The following is a 14069-nucleotide window of genomic DNA, read 5'->3' as shown; positions in this document are numbered from 1 at the left end:
GGATGCAAACACCATCAAAAAGTTATTTGCGCAGAAGAAGGCGGACATGGACCACGCGGAACCCACCAAGTCCAGCATACGCATCAGGTAAACAGGGAAAAGGCATTGCATCTTTGGAAGTCACCCAGACACTCCCAAAGTCACCCCTGCTCTCCCCTAGTCTGCCAGCTTCTCCCCCAGTGTGCTGAAGCAGCTCTCTCTGTCCTCTCTCCCACCGCCGGCAGGAACAGACGTTCCACCCAGGGTGACCGTCTCTCTGCGATCACCATGGCCCTGCAGTATGAAAGTGACGAGGAAGGCATTCTCTCTGGTACTTCTCTGGGCTGTGTGGAGATGATTGAACCTGTAGCAGTCGTAGATTCTAGCATGTCATGTGTGGAATGCTCTCCCTGACCATCTAAGGGCCCCACAGACATGGATTATTTTAAAAAAGGCCTAAAAACCAATATTTTTAGAAAAGCCTTTCGCTAAACCGCTACTTTAAATGATTCTTTTTTCACAGTTTATTTTCTTTTTAATCTAGTTAGTCTTTTATGTTGTATTTCTTTTAATGTGCATTGTAGCACTTTAAGGTCATTAAGTTTAGGTAAAGTGCGTTATAAATAAAACATTATTATTCTTATGTGCAAAAAACGAATTACCGGTACTTGCAGCACACAGTTGTGGTGCATTGGATATTTGATGTGTTAAATTAGAACACTGCAGTCTCTTAACTCCCTTATGTCTCCGTTCCGGCATGTTCCACCTGCCTCAGGGTCGGTCCACTACGACGAGGGGGAGTCTGAGGCCGAGGGCATCCACTCCAACATGGACATGAGCAACCCCATCTTCCAGCTGTACGAGGCGGTGCGGGGGGGCCGCAACAGCCAGGGCCAGCTGATCTCGGAGCCCTTCCTGCAGCTCCCCTCCAGGAAGGACTACCCCGATTACTACCAGCAGATCGGGCAGCCCATCTGCCTGCACCAGATCAGGTACCGTGGGCCCACTGGGTGACGGTGGCCACTGAGCCCGGTTCATGAAGAGAACCATAACCATAAGGAGAAGCCAAGGCTTTTCAAGGTTTCTAATGAGCAACCGATGTCCTATTCATCGGGTCTGTGCGAACAAGTTCCTACCTGATTGTAGAATATCAGATAAAAAAAGATAGAAGAATAGGAATGGTCTTTTTCCTGTGCTGTTTTTCTCTCATCGACATTGATGTCATTTATATTCAGGAAATTGTAGTTCCTGTACTTCCTTCCGATCATTCTGTTTCGCTCCAACCGGGGCACGTTTCAAAAATCAGACTCCTATCTCATTTGAATCCATATTTTCTTTAAGGTTTCCTTTTCAACCACCTGTTCTCTTTTGTTTCCATTTTATTTTTGTGTTCACGTCCCCATACACTCGCTGTACAGTAGAGTATCCCTGGCCCCACCCCCCCGCCCCCCCCCCCTCCCTCCTTCCCAAAATGTGAGCGGCAGTGCTTCCCCACAGGAACAAGATGAAGAGCAACGAGTACGACAGCCTGGAGCACCTGGACAGCGACCTGACGCGCATGCTGGAGAACGGCAAGCGCTTCAACGTGCCCCACTCCTCCATCTACAAGAGGGCCCTGAAGCTGCAGCACATCCAGCAGGTGTGCCTCCACCCACCTCCGCCCTCCTCCTCCTCACGGCGGGTCTCGTAGCGTAGCTGACGTGGACGACAAAACGCATGGGTGTGGGTTTTGTTGTCAATCCTTTAACATGGATGACTTGTGATCATCAGTTGATCATTTATTGTAGAAACGCATCAGTTGTGATTCATTTTCTTCTCCCTGCAAAGTGTGAGTAATCCAATTTAATGTACAGAATTGCCCTATAGATATATATAGTAATTACATTAATTGTTAATTTATAAAAAAATTACCGATGCATCTAAATGCACCGTATGTAGTCCCAACACACCGTATGTAGTCCCACCCCCACACGTGACTACATACAGTAAATTAGGATGCATTGACATGGGTTTCAACACATGTGACGAGACGGCCTTCCTCTGTCCAGATGAAGAAGAAGGAGCTCCTGCGGCGAGACGACGACGAAGGGGACAGCACGATGTCCTCGTCCCTCTGCGACAGCGTCAGCTCAAAGAGGAAAATGTAGGCTGCGCCGCGTCACATGTCACCTGGTCATCTCTCGCCAGCGAGCTCACGTTGTGCCGTGTGTTATTCAGTGAACCTCTGACTGGTAGAACCTTCTCATGGGAGGAAAACCAAACGGGCCGTTTTGGGTCGTGCAGGTACAAGAAGAACACCAAGAAGAACCGCATGCGCACGCTGTTCATCGCGGTGACCGAGGCACGGGACCCGCCCACGGGGCGCCGGCTATGTGACCTCTTCATGGTCAAGCCCTCCAAGAAGGACTACCCCGACTACTATAAGGTAGGGCTGGGGATCCCCAGGGGGCTCAGCGCACGGTACGTTGTACCTCGCGATTCTGAAAAAATGTTGCAATTATGTATGAATTGCGATTGTTCCAGAATGATGTTATTTTATTGTGATTCTATCTTTTATGTGGTTTGACGTCAGGGTTTTGATGGTTTATTTTTTTTTACATGAAACACTATTTGATTAAGCTCCTCTATAGGAGAATACACTTTACACTATAGCACCCTCTGCAGGACGGTACCGGGACTATGTTTCCACAACACACTGACTCTTCCTCTCCACCCCCCCCCCCCACACACACTCCAAGGTGATCCTGGAGCCCATGGACCTGCGTACGGTGGAGCACAACATCCGCAACGACAAGTACACCAGCGAGGACGCCCTGATGGAGGACATGAGGCTGATGTTCCGCAACGCACGCCACTACAACGAGGAGGGCTCCCAGGTCTGGCCGCTGTGGTTGTTGTTGTGGTTGTGTTGGTTGGTGATGAGGTGGTTCTTGTTTTGTAATGCAATTTGTCTTCATGCCATTTTCTGACATTGGGATGCACCGAAATGAAAATTCTTGGCCAAAACCGAAAACCGAAAAATTATTATTATGCCAATTATTAGTACCATGCATTTATGGCTATGACTGTGTAATAACTTCAGTAAAATCAAGGCATTGCAATTTTTTGCAAATCGCTATGCGTGGGTCTTCCTCAAAAACATTGAAAAACGTACACACCGCAGAAATATTGGCGCTTATCCAGACAAGCGTGTGCTGGCTGCGCTTTTTGTTTGCGTCATCACAAATTTCTGTTTCGGCCGTGTTGTTTCGGTGATAAAAGTATTTCGAAAATCACCGAAAGTGGAGTCTCTTGACAGTTCGTATTGATGATCAGTTTGTTCAGTATGTTCATCAAAGGGTTGCCTTTGCGAAGTCAAAGGGGCATTGCTTTTTCCTTTAATTCTTCTTCTTTGTATGGAAATGGGTCAAACCCGTGCGTTCATTCAAATCCAGGTCTACAACGACGCCGACGTCCTGGAGAAGATCCTGAAGGACCGGAGAAGAGATCTGGGCCCGTCGATCGACGACGATGACATGATGATCACCCCTAAGTTAAAGATAAGTACGTCAGAGAACCTGCGGTCGACTCAAGATAACCCATCCCTCACACATCAACAAATCACTGATCCCCATGTGTGTATCCCCAAAGTCCCGCCTCCCTCTCACAGACGCCCCCCTTGTTGCCCCCCCACCCCAGGGAAGAACAGCCTGACCCTGAAGAAGTCCAAGTACCTGACGCCGCTGCAGCAGAAGCTGAGCGAGCTGTACGAGGCCGTGAAGAACTTCACGGACAAGCGCGGCCGTCGCCTCAGCACCATCTTCCTGCGGCTGCCGTCGCGCGCCGAGCTGCCCGACTACTACCTGGCCATCAAGAAGCCCGTGGACATGGAGAAGGTCAAGAGCCACATGCTGGCCAACAAGTACCAGGACGTGGACGCGCTGGTGGAAGACCTGGTGCTCATGTTCAACAACGCGTGCACCTACAACGAGCCCGAGTCGCTGATCTACCGCGACGCGCTCATGCTGCACCGCGTGCTCCTGGAGACCCGGCGGGACCTGGAGGGCGGCGAGGACTCTGGCGCGCCCGACGTGCCGCGGCTGATCCAGGAGCTGATCCGCAGCCTGTTCGTGTCGGTGCTGGGCCACCAGGACGACGAGGGCCGCTGCTACAGCGACTCCCTGGCCGAGATCCCCGCGCTGGACCCCGCCGGGCCCGAGAAGCCCCGGCTCAACTTCGAGATCGTCCGGTCCAACGTGGACCGGGGCCGCTACAAGAGGCTGGACGTGTTCCAGGACCACATGTTCGAGGTGCTGGAGAAGGCCCGTCGGATGCACAGGTAGAGACGGCGCGCTCCTCATCGTCCCTCAGTCAATTGTGTGTTGAATAATCACTTATTTTAGGACTATAGTAACTGTGGTGTTTGACTGAACCTTCTTTAGCGTATGATTAGAATTACTTTACTTTTTTTTCGACTATACCTTCTTTGGCGTATGGCTCTACTAACTTAAACAAACTTGAATATTCTGTGTTAAGTTTGCAGGTGGTCAACCTGAAATGTATTTGAAGGAGTTTCTCCCTTTGGAAAATGTTGGGTTTTATGACTGTTAAAAGCCCCTTCACCCCCTTTGTTGCCCCTCAACTATCCCCTTCATGTATGGCGAACCTCTTCCTCTCCATGTGAACAGTACTGGCTTCTGTACCTCGCCGCGAGCACGTATTGAGCCCATGAGATGAGCGTTACGGTGACTCTCCGCTCCCGGAGAGTAAACCCTGAAATGAACTCAGTGCTCGCGTTGCCCTCCCCAGGACGGACTCGGAGATCTTCGAGGACGCCGTGGAGCTGCAGCAGTTCTTCATCCGCATCCGGGACGAGCTGTGCAAGAACGGAGAGATCCTGCTGTCGCCGGCGCTCAGCTACACCTCCAAGCACCTGCACGGCGACGTGGAGAAGGAGAAGAAGAGGAAGCTGCCCAAGGAGTTTGAGGAGGACAAGCTGAAGAGGGAGGAGGAGAAAAAGGGTAGGCCGGTGCAGGGCCGGTTCAGTTTTGATATTTTTAATTCATAAATATATTGTGATATCTATCATTATCGTGTGAAATGCCCCATAATCATCACGATCGATAGAATCGCCCAGCCTTAGACGGTCGAAATGTTAGAGGTTTAAAAGTGTGCCGATGCACAAAGTTCGGCAGAAGATGCTCCAGAGGTAAAGCAAATGAATAATCTTCTCACAGTGGGTGGATGGACGGTTCTATCCCCTGATTCTCGTGTGCCTACTGCTAGTGAGTCCACATGGGGACTTCAATGCAGATCCGCTGCTTTAAGTCCTGTCCATCCTCCAGAAGCAGAGAAGAGCGAGGAGCCCGTTGGGGGGTCCTGGCAGTCGGGCCAGCAGCGCACGTACAGCCAGGACTGCAGCTTCAAGGACAGCCTGTACCGCGTGGGGGACTACGTGTACGTGGAGTCCTCCGAGACCACCCTGCAGCCACACATCATCTGCATCGAGCGCCTGTGGCAGGACCACACCGGTGGGTTCCCTCCTGGCGACGGGGTGCAGTGTCTGTGTGTGGCCGACGGGGGTTTCTCCCAGTGTCTCTCGTTCATATCAAGAATAGGTATCCTAGTTGAGGTACTGGACTACCACCACTACAGTGGTCAGGTTTCTGGTTGAAAATGGTCTGGCCTGTTCCTGCCAGGGTTAAGGGGTTAGTTTCCTGTTTGGATTGTACAGACAAACAGTATTGTAAGACACCTTGTTAAAAGCGTCGTCCAATCAATATTTAATTTTTAATTTTTATTATATACAAATTTATTTTGTCCGCATAAATCCCTATTATATAAAAAATTGTACAGGACACATGTTCAACCAGAAACTTGACCACTGTAGTCTGTCTTTTTTATGAAATAAATTTACTAATTGTTGCTCTACTATATTATTTAATTTTTTTCAAACAAAAGACACAAACAACCTTTCCATAGTGCATGTGAATTGGTAGACTTGGACAGCCTCATTTAAATGTTCCATTCAATAGCAGATAGAACTCGATCCCCCTCAAGAGGTTGTGATTGCAGGTGAACAGTGGATGTACGGCTGCTGGTTCTACCGGCCCAACGAGACCTTTCACCTCGCCACCCGGAAGTTCCTGGAGAAAGAGGTCTTCAAGAGTGACTTCTACAACAAAGCCCCCGTCAGCAAGATCCTGGGCAAGTGCGTGGTCATGTTTGTCAAGGTATGCTCCAGACCAACCCTTTCTGCACTTATTTGATCGCCTCCACCCATCAATCTGCTAGATTATGGAAAAAATCATAATCACGATTTATTGGTCAATATTGAATCCCGATTATTCAAACGATTATTTTTGAGTTTGAAAACATGATGTATTTGTTCTGCATTTCTCTCCAAAAAAAACCCCTTTGTAGCTGAGAACTTTGACATTTCCCCTTAAAATAATGTTCTAAATGTTAAAATAGAAAATGTTAAAATAGAAAATAATGTACAAATATATATCCAGCTGCAATGTCTATAAAACATTCAATGAATAAAACAAAAGTACTTAATTTTTTTTTTTAATCGTTGAAACTCTCTTATATTAATTTGGAGATTGTTTAGACCATGAATCGAAGTCGCAATCAAAATTCGATTAATTGCACAGCCCTACCGTTTCGTGACCACCATGTGTCTGCCCCCCCCCACCGGTCAGGAGTACTTCAAGCTCCACCCAGAGGGCTTCAGGGCGGAGGACGTCTACGTGTGCGAGTCGCGCTACTCGGCCAAGGCCAAGGCCTTCAAGAAGATCAAGATGTGGACGTCGCCGCTGAACGCCGTGCGCTTCGTACCCAGAGACATACCTCTGCCGGTCGTGCGCGTGGCCTCCATGTTCGCGCCGAAGCGCGACGAGAAGCCCCCGGAGGTGACGGAGGAGAGCAAGACGACGGACGCCGACGCTGACAAGGTGAGGGCGGATGAGAGGTGCCTGGGGAGGACGTGGATGACGTTCACGTCCCTGAAAACAGTCTGAAACACATGTGTGTCTGTCTGTGTGTAAGGAATTGTGACATCTCCGCACTAACAGTGTGTGTGTGTGTGTGTGTGTGTGTGTGCGTGTGTGTGTGTATGTGTGTGTGTGTGTGTGGGCATGTTCTTGTGTGTGTGTGTATGTGTGTGTGTGTGTGTGGGCATGTTCTTGTGTGTGTGTGTTTGTGGGCGTGTTCTTGTACGTGTGTGTGTGCCTGTTCCTGTGTGTGTGTGTGTGTGTGTGTGTGTGTGTGTGTGTGTGTGTGCCTGCAGGATAGGGAAGACGTCACCGTGGACGTGACCAATGGGGAGCCTGGCTGCCAGTACTACGAGCAGCTCTGCTACAACAACATGTGGCTCAAAGTGGGCGACTGCGTCTACATCGGCTCCCACGGACTGGTGCGCCACCATGTGGGCAGGTACGCCCACTGCGGCTTTCATTGTCTGATACTGGTCTGTGGAAGTGGGGTGGGACACCTTTGGTTGACCCGTGGTCAGTATGCATGCGTTGTCGCCACAGTTGGGAAGTTTGCATTCATCTGATGAAAGCTACACGCTGCCTGGAGAAAGATCTACCAAGGGAAGCAGCTCTTGGCAGATTGGCTCTTAACAACAAGAGCCAGTCAGCGCACCAGCTCTGTCTATCGGCCTATAATGATAATAATAATAATACAACTTTATTTGTATAGCACCTTTCATACACAGAGTGCAGCTCAAAGTGCCTTACATTTTTAGAAGATTTCACACAATCAGGAACATTTAACACAATAATAAATGAGAGAATATTATTAGTATACAGACATTTAAGCTCTACCCTTGATTCTTTGCTCCCTATAAGCGTGAAGTGTGAAACCTACAGTAATGTGTCATCATTTAATAGGAATAAAAAGCATGTGTCAGACACAAGCGACCGCTGCCGAGGTTAAGAGGAAGGGTTACACTTGTTGTGCCTACGTCACATTTGCCTCCATCCATCCGTCCTCTCCACAGGGTGGAGAAGATGTGGGTGCGGGACGGCGCGGCGTACTTCTTCGGGCCCATCTTCATCCACCCGGAGGAGACGGAGCACGAGCCCACCAAGATGTTCTACAAGAAGGAGGTGTTCCTCAGCAACCTGGAGGAGGCCTGTCCCCTGACCTGCGTCATCGGTAGCCTCCCACGCCCCCCCGTCCACCTCACGTCATGCACCACAAGTTCAATTCAATTGTATTTGTATAGCCCTTCATCACCATTACAGTCTCAAAGGGCTTAACAGGCCAAATATCTATGACCCCCCCCCCTGACCCATGCCCCCCAAAAGGGCTGTTTTTATTTTCCAATAAATCGATGATGGGATGCTGGCAAATTAACCGTAAGGAGAGTCCAGGCATCCACTCCCAGTCACCGCAACACGCTAGTTTAGTTACTTCACGAACAAAGGCACGAACAAACACGCATCGATCTTCGCATCACATCAGCATCGTTTTCGAATCCCTGTGCTCCAAACGAAAGGCTGTAGAGCTACGTCTTGAGCTTCGCTTTGAGTAGCTCGACAGAGTCAGCCTCCCTGCTTACAGGTGGCAGATTATTCCATTGACACTCGAGTCCTGACTCACTGTTGTTTTCCATGACGTTTTGCTGCTGTTGTTGTTGTTTTGAAGGGAAGTGTGCAGTGTCCTCCTTCAAGGAGTACCTGTCCTGCCGGCCCACCGAGGTACCCGAGGACGACGTGCTGCTGTGCGAGAGCCGCTACATCGAGACGGAGAAGCAGATGAAGAAGTTCAAGGGCCTGAAGCGCTTCCCACTGTCGGCCAAGGTGGTGGAGGACGAGACCTACTACTTCAGGTCAGACGCTCCTCTGGGTGGTTCTTGGGTCACGCTGGCGTCGTTTTGGTGGATGCTTGCATTCAAAGTCACGATACTGTGAGAGCGTAGGTTCTTAGCCTGGGTTTCCTGTGTGGGAGCCCAACCCCTGACCCCGGTTGTGTTAAAGCTAGGGTAGGCCATTATCTTTTAGAAGCATTTTTTTGACACATTGGTTGAAATTCGCTTTACATCCTGACAGAAATAAATCAATCAAATGCTCCGACAAGAAAAAGCCCTACCTGTCTCTCGATCTACCTACCCGATTACCTGCGTTCACTCTGCCCGTGCACTCATTGGCCTGACAAGAGCCTTCCACAAGGCTGCACACACCTGTTGCTACAGCAACAGGAGATATGCCAGAAGGGAGTGTTTGTTTTCTTTAACCCTTTTTTTCGTATATGAAAATGCAAAAAGATCTAGCTTACTCTGGCTGGTTTCTCCATTGCCTACTCCACCTTTAATGCCATCCTCTACCAATGGAGCAGCCCAAATACATTCAAGCTAGCCCTGGTGAATCTTTCTGTAAACATATGTTACTTTCAGAAGCGAAGACTACAGGTTCACCGTGAAATGTCCCCTTATGGGCCCCTGAAGAATAATGTGTCCTTCACAGGAAGCTCATCGTGCCCCAGAAGGAACCCTCCCCACTGCTGGACAAGAAGATCGAGGAGCTGGAGGCAAAGTTCGCCGACATGACGGACGAAGAGCTGGAGGACCTGGGGGAGGACGACATAGACCTGGCCGACCAATCCCTGCCCCAGCTGCAGCGCTCCCTGTCCAGTGACATGGACATCATGCCCTACACTCCTCCACAGGTCTGCTACCCAGATAACCAGGCAACCAGGGTATAATCAGCTGTTCAGATCAGCTGTTCTCTCGTCCGCTACCAATTGCCTTTCAAACTTTTTTTCTTGGGTTGAACCATGTTTCATTGTTGAGCTGCATCCAACACATTGATTCTCTCTCTCTCTCTCTCTCTCTCTCTCTCTCTCTCTCTCTCTCTCTCTCTCTCTCTCTCTCTCTCTCTCTCTCTCTCTCTCTCTCTCTCTCTCTCTCTCTCTCTCTCTCTCTCTCTCTCTCATGAGTCGACACGTCTTTTGTCTTTGAAACATCTGAACATCGACATACTATTGCCTTCTTAGCGATTGCAGATCTTTCCCTCATCACAGTGCTCAGAAAGTGTCTCCCTCATTTCTCATGCACTTTTTTCAGTCAACGCCAAAGTCCATCAAGGGGCTCTCGAAGAAGGAGGGCTCCAAGAGGAAGATCAACATGAGCGGCTACATCCTGTTCAGCAGCGAGATGCGGGCCGTCATCAAGGCCCGGCACCCCGACTTCTCCTTCGGGGAGCTGAGCCGGCTGGTGGGCACCGAGTGGAGGAACCTGGAGGGCTCCAAGAAGGCCGAATATGAGGGTGAGGAGAAGGGTCTTCTGTGCATTTTCTGTGCAACTGCAGACACGCACAAATGGGAAGAGTAATGATTAACAAACATAAATATATATAAATAGAAATCCTTACGGCAGCGGCAGCGATATATTGTTGTTTCCCTTTCTTCTGAGAAATGTACTTTTTGTAAATCACTTTGGATTAAAAGCGTCTGCTAAATGTTATTAATAATATCAATTTAAATATAATAATTAGACACCACTGTATTCGAATTAGCCTCTCCGAAAATAATAACAAAAGATAAAAGGAAGAAACAAAAACCCTTTTGAATTATGTTTATGGACCATGCCTGTCTATCCATATACAAATATATGCTATCTGGTTGGGGGCCAATACCGCGGGTGCAAATATTGTCGGAACAAATGTGTTTTCCTCCAAACCGATACACGTGTGTACGCATGTTGTCTTGCAGAGCGAGCAGCGAAGGTCGCCGAGCAGCAGGAGCGTGAGAGGGCGGCGTTGCAGCAGGCACTAGGGATACCCAGAGCAGGTACCCCAAGTAGAGGCAGTGACACCACCTCGACACGAAAACTAGCACACAAACCAGTAGGCCTTCAGGCACGCCGTGCTGTTCAAAACCCTGCGAGGGTACCTGCTAGTTTTGCTTACTAGTTTCTAGTTACTAGATGTCTCATGTGCCGCCCGGTCGGCTCATTTCATTCATCGACTCTGTTTCCCATTCACATTCATTTTGTCTTCCTGGTGCTTATGAGATAAATGTATTAACGTGCATGCACTTTGTGTCAATGCATGTGTGTTGTGTTGTGTTGTGTTGTGTTGTGTTGTGTTGTGTTGTGTCACTTGCCCATAAAAGGTATGTCAGCGATGGATGGCATGCTTTGCATGAGTGTCATGCCATCGCATAGCATGGGAGCGCCCGTCTACCTCCCCATGCTTCTGCCCTTTGGGCACGGCTACCACGGGTTATCGGCGCACTGGGGTAAGAGCAGCGTCCGCCCCCTGACCTCGACCCATGCAGTGGCTTCCTGTCTGTCCGCCAGTCCCCTTCTGACCTGCTCCCTGTACCGATAAGCCACGGTCCTTGGTGCCGCTGAAATAGCCAAGGAAACTAGTAGTGCTGAGACACACACACGCACACGCACACGCACACACACACACACACACACACACACACACACACACACACACACACACACACACACACACACACACACACACACACACACACACAGGATTAATTTGTTGACTGCTAGCCGCTACTACCAATGTTGTCACACAGGAGAATTGTATCTTTCTATAGACAGGTACCAAAACATCCTACATTTTCAAATTGTATTCATACAGTATTGTTATTTCTTTATGCATTTTCTTGTTGTACCTTTAGTTATACCTAATTGAAATAATACAACGGTGCTCTGTTGTCTAGTGATGTGTTTCTGCCTGATTTCCCTGCAGGTATGAATACCATTGGAGGAGCCCACGGAGCCCATGGAGCTCAGGTAACTGCACTAAAGTCAGAGGAGGGAAGCTTCTGTTTGTTATGACTGGTAGCTTTTTATTATAAACCGACTTGGTTCACCTTTATAATGCCCATTGATAACTATTAGTCATTTAGCAGAATATTTTACCCGGAGAGAAATATTAAACTTTTCAGTGCATGTTTCTGCAATCAAATGATGACTTACTCTGCTTAAAGTTTTATTAAAGGGGACATATTATACCACCACTAGTGATGGCATATGGGGCAGATTTTTGAGACGGCTTTTAAGGCTACTCACACTCACACCTGGTGGTATAATATGTCCCCTTTAAACGACAGATTTTCAATACATTCATATCTAAATGTTGTTGCAGAATTTGGTAAAAACACTGAAAGTGTAAAACAGGTTACCTAAAACAGAGATTTAGTGGAAGTGCAAGGCATTTGAGGGACTGCTTGTTTACAAAGTGGCACAGTTTAACTTTAATGAGAAGGTAGGGATAAGGCACCTTCCTTAATGATGCCTGCTGGGGTTTGAGAGTCGAACACCCTAACCACTAGACTGTACTGCCTTGAATCTGTTGAACTGTTCTTCAGACAGCAGGGTTTGGCGGTCCATTAAAATGGCCAGAACCGATGTTCTGTTCCTTATTCAACAGCGTCATTTTGTTGAGAAATCCAACGCACACCAATTCTTAATAGCTTTTTCGAGGTGCTGGTCACGGTATCGTGTACGTGATAAGGACAGGTTGAGAGAAACCGCACACTCTTGTTCAGATGCCGAATAATATTTTAATGAACAACGTTTCGGCCTGAGGCCTTTTTCAAGTCTCACACCTTATCAGTGAAAGAACACACCTTTAATGGTGGACCCTGGTTGTTGATTGGTCTGAAACAACCTGTAATCAATTAACAGTCATGATTTGGTTTCCATACATCTATACATATACACAATATACACAATATAACAACATTCCAACATGATAATTCAAGTATCTGCTAATGTCAATAATTCATTTAAATAGATTTAAGTCAGGTAAAAAAAAACATTACAAGTAGGTTAGATTCCTAACAGTTATTCAAGAGCGAACCATAACGGCGACGTGTCCCCTTCAGACCGGGGCGATGGGGTCAGGGCAGGCGGCCCCCCCGCCATACCAGGCGTCCCAGGGCCAGCAGGGCCAGCACACCATGCAGCAGCCCTCCATGCCCATGTTCGTGGCCCCGCCGCCCAAGCCCCAGCGCCTGCTCCACTCCGAGGCCTACCTGAAGTACATCGAGGGGCTCTCTGCAGAGTGCCCCACCGTCAGCAAGTGGGACCAGACCCTCTCAGGTGAGACGGCTGGAGAGAGACGCCCTTCAAGGACTCAATGACACATTTTGAAGGCTATTTACAGTCCTCGTTTGTTGAGATGAAAGGGTCTCTCCCGTCTTGTGTGTTTCTCTGTGTTCGTCTCTTCCGTCTGGATGAGAGGTTCTGATTCCTGCCTTCAAAACCATGCGTCCATCGCGTTGAGTTCAAATTCATAACACAAAGAAAACATCTGTGCAATATCATAAATGTTTCGTATTACAATCGAAGTCTGATTACCTAATGCATATGGATTTTACATCTTAAATCGCTGCATGGCCCAAAAACAAGTTATTTTTTGTTGAATTGCGAGGCGCATCGTATGAATGAATGAATACAATCAACGAGCATCGTAAAATAAAAAAATGGAATATATATAATACATTATAAACAAGCCTGCCGTGAACTCTGCTTCACAGCGCGGAAGAGTGACGTGCGTCTGACGAAGGAGCAGGAGGCCAGGCTGCCGTCCCATTGGCTGAAGAGCAAGGGAGCCCACAACACCATGGCCGACGCCCTGTGGCGTCTCCGCGACCTGATGCTGCGAGACAGCCTCACGGTCCGCTACGCCTGCACCCCCTAGCCCCCCCCCCCCTTCATGCTTCTGCTGCTGTTGTTATTGTTGTTGTTGTTTACTGTTGTTTACCGAGCCTCTGCTCCCACTGTCACACAGAAGAGGGTCACGCTCACTAAAAGTTTTAGTTGTTGTTTATTCCGAACTGTATTTGTTTGTGTTGACTTGTTGTGCTGGTGTTTATGTGAGCTGTGGCGATGCCCTTTTTGTTTAAACGGTTCAGTTTTGCTTCATCGTTCCGGGGCATTTATAGTTATGACTGTAGTTCGGTGAAATGTCAATGTTTGCACATGTTAAGAAATCGGAAGGTCTTAGTTGAATTGTTTATTTGCAAATGCCAACAAAAATATGGTATGGCATTCTGGAAAATGTGCCATTTGGCTTTTATGTTGAAAAGTAGCTTCCTTTCTAATTGTATAAGGACTTGAAAGTAAA

At 48.3% G+C, this 14069-nt stretch overlaps 1 protein-coding gene across 4 annotated transcripts in view; it reads left to right on the top strand.

The window, feature by feature from the left end:
* Positions 1-14069, top strand: part of pbrm1 (polybromo 1) — a 21158-nt gene extending 7089 nt beyond the window's left edge. For 2 of the 4 annotated variants that reach the window (XM_056605512.1, XM_056605511.1), the window contains exons 9-31: positions 2-87; positions 225-310; positions 755-971; positions 1477-1618; positions 2028-2122; positions 2263-2404; positions 2718-2855; positions 3414-3522; positions 3658-4297; positions 4768-4979; positions 5304-5489; positions 6034-6191; positions 6663-6914; positions 7250-7395; positions 7967-8124; positions 8617-8800; positions 9435-9636; positions 10034-10235; positions 10681-10758; positions 11083-11208; positions 11685-11728; positions 12826-13042; positions 13480-14069. In XM_056605512.1, coding sequence (XP_056461487.1) covers positions 2-87; positions 225-310; positions 755-971; positions 1477-1618; positions 2028-2122; positions 2263-2404; positions 2718-2855; positions 3414-3522; positions 3658-4297; positions 4768-4979; positions 5304-5489; positions 6034-6191; positions 6663-6914; positions 7250-7395; positions 7967-8124; positions 8617-8800; positions 9435-9636; positions 10034-10235; positions 10681-10758; positions 11083-11208; positions 11685-11728; positions 12826-13042; positions 13480-13643 — 3984 coding nt within the window. In that variant the 3' untranslated portion in view covers positions 13644-14069. The remainder of the gene's footprint in view (position 1; positions 88-224; positions 311-754; positions 972-1476; positions 1619-2027; positions 2123-2262; positions 2405-2717; positions 2856-3413; positions 3523-3657; positions 4298-4767; positions 4980-5303; positions 5490-6033; positions 6192-6662; positions 6915-7249; positions 7396-7966; positions 8125-8616; positions 8801-9434; positions 9637-10033; positions 10236-10680; positions 10759-11082; positions 11209-11684; positions 11729-12825; positions 13043-13479) is intronic. The other 2 variants (XM_056605515.1, XM_056605513.1) reach the window with 2 other exon arrangements.

This window comes from Gadus chalcogrammus, chromosome 13, assembly GCF_026213295.1.
Source record: "Gadus chalcogrammus isolate NIFS_2021 chromosome 13, NIFS_Gcha_1.0, whole genome shotgun sequence".
Classification (NCBI taxonomy): domain Eukaryota; kingdom Metazoa; phylum Chordata; class Actinopteri; order Gadiformes; family Gadidae; genus Gadus; species Gadus chalcogrammus.
This window is presented reverse-complemented; position numbering and strand designations above follow the sequence as displayed.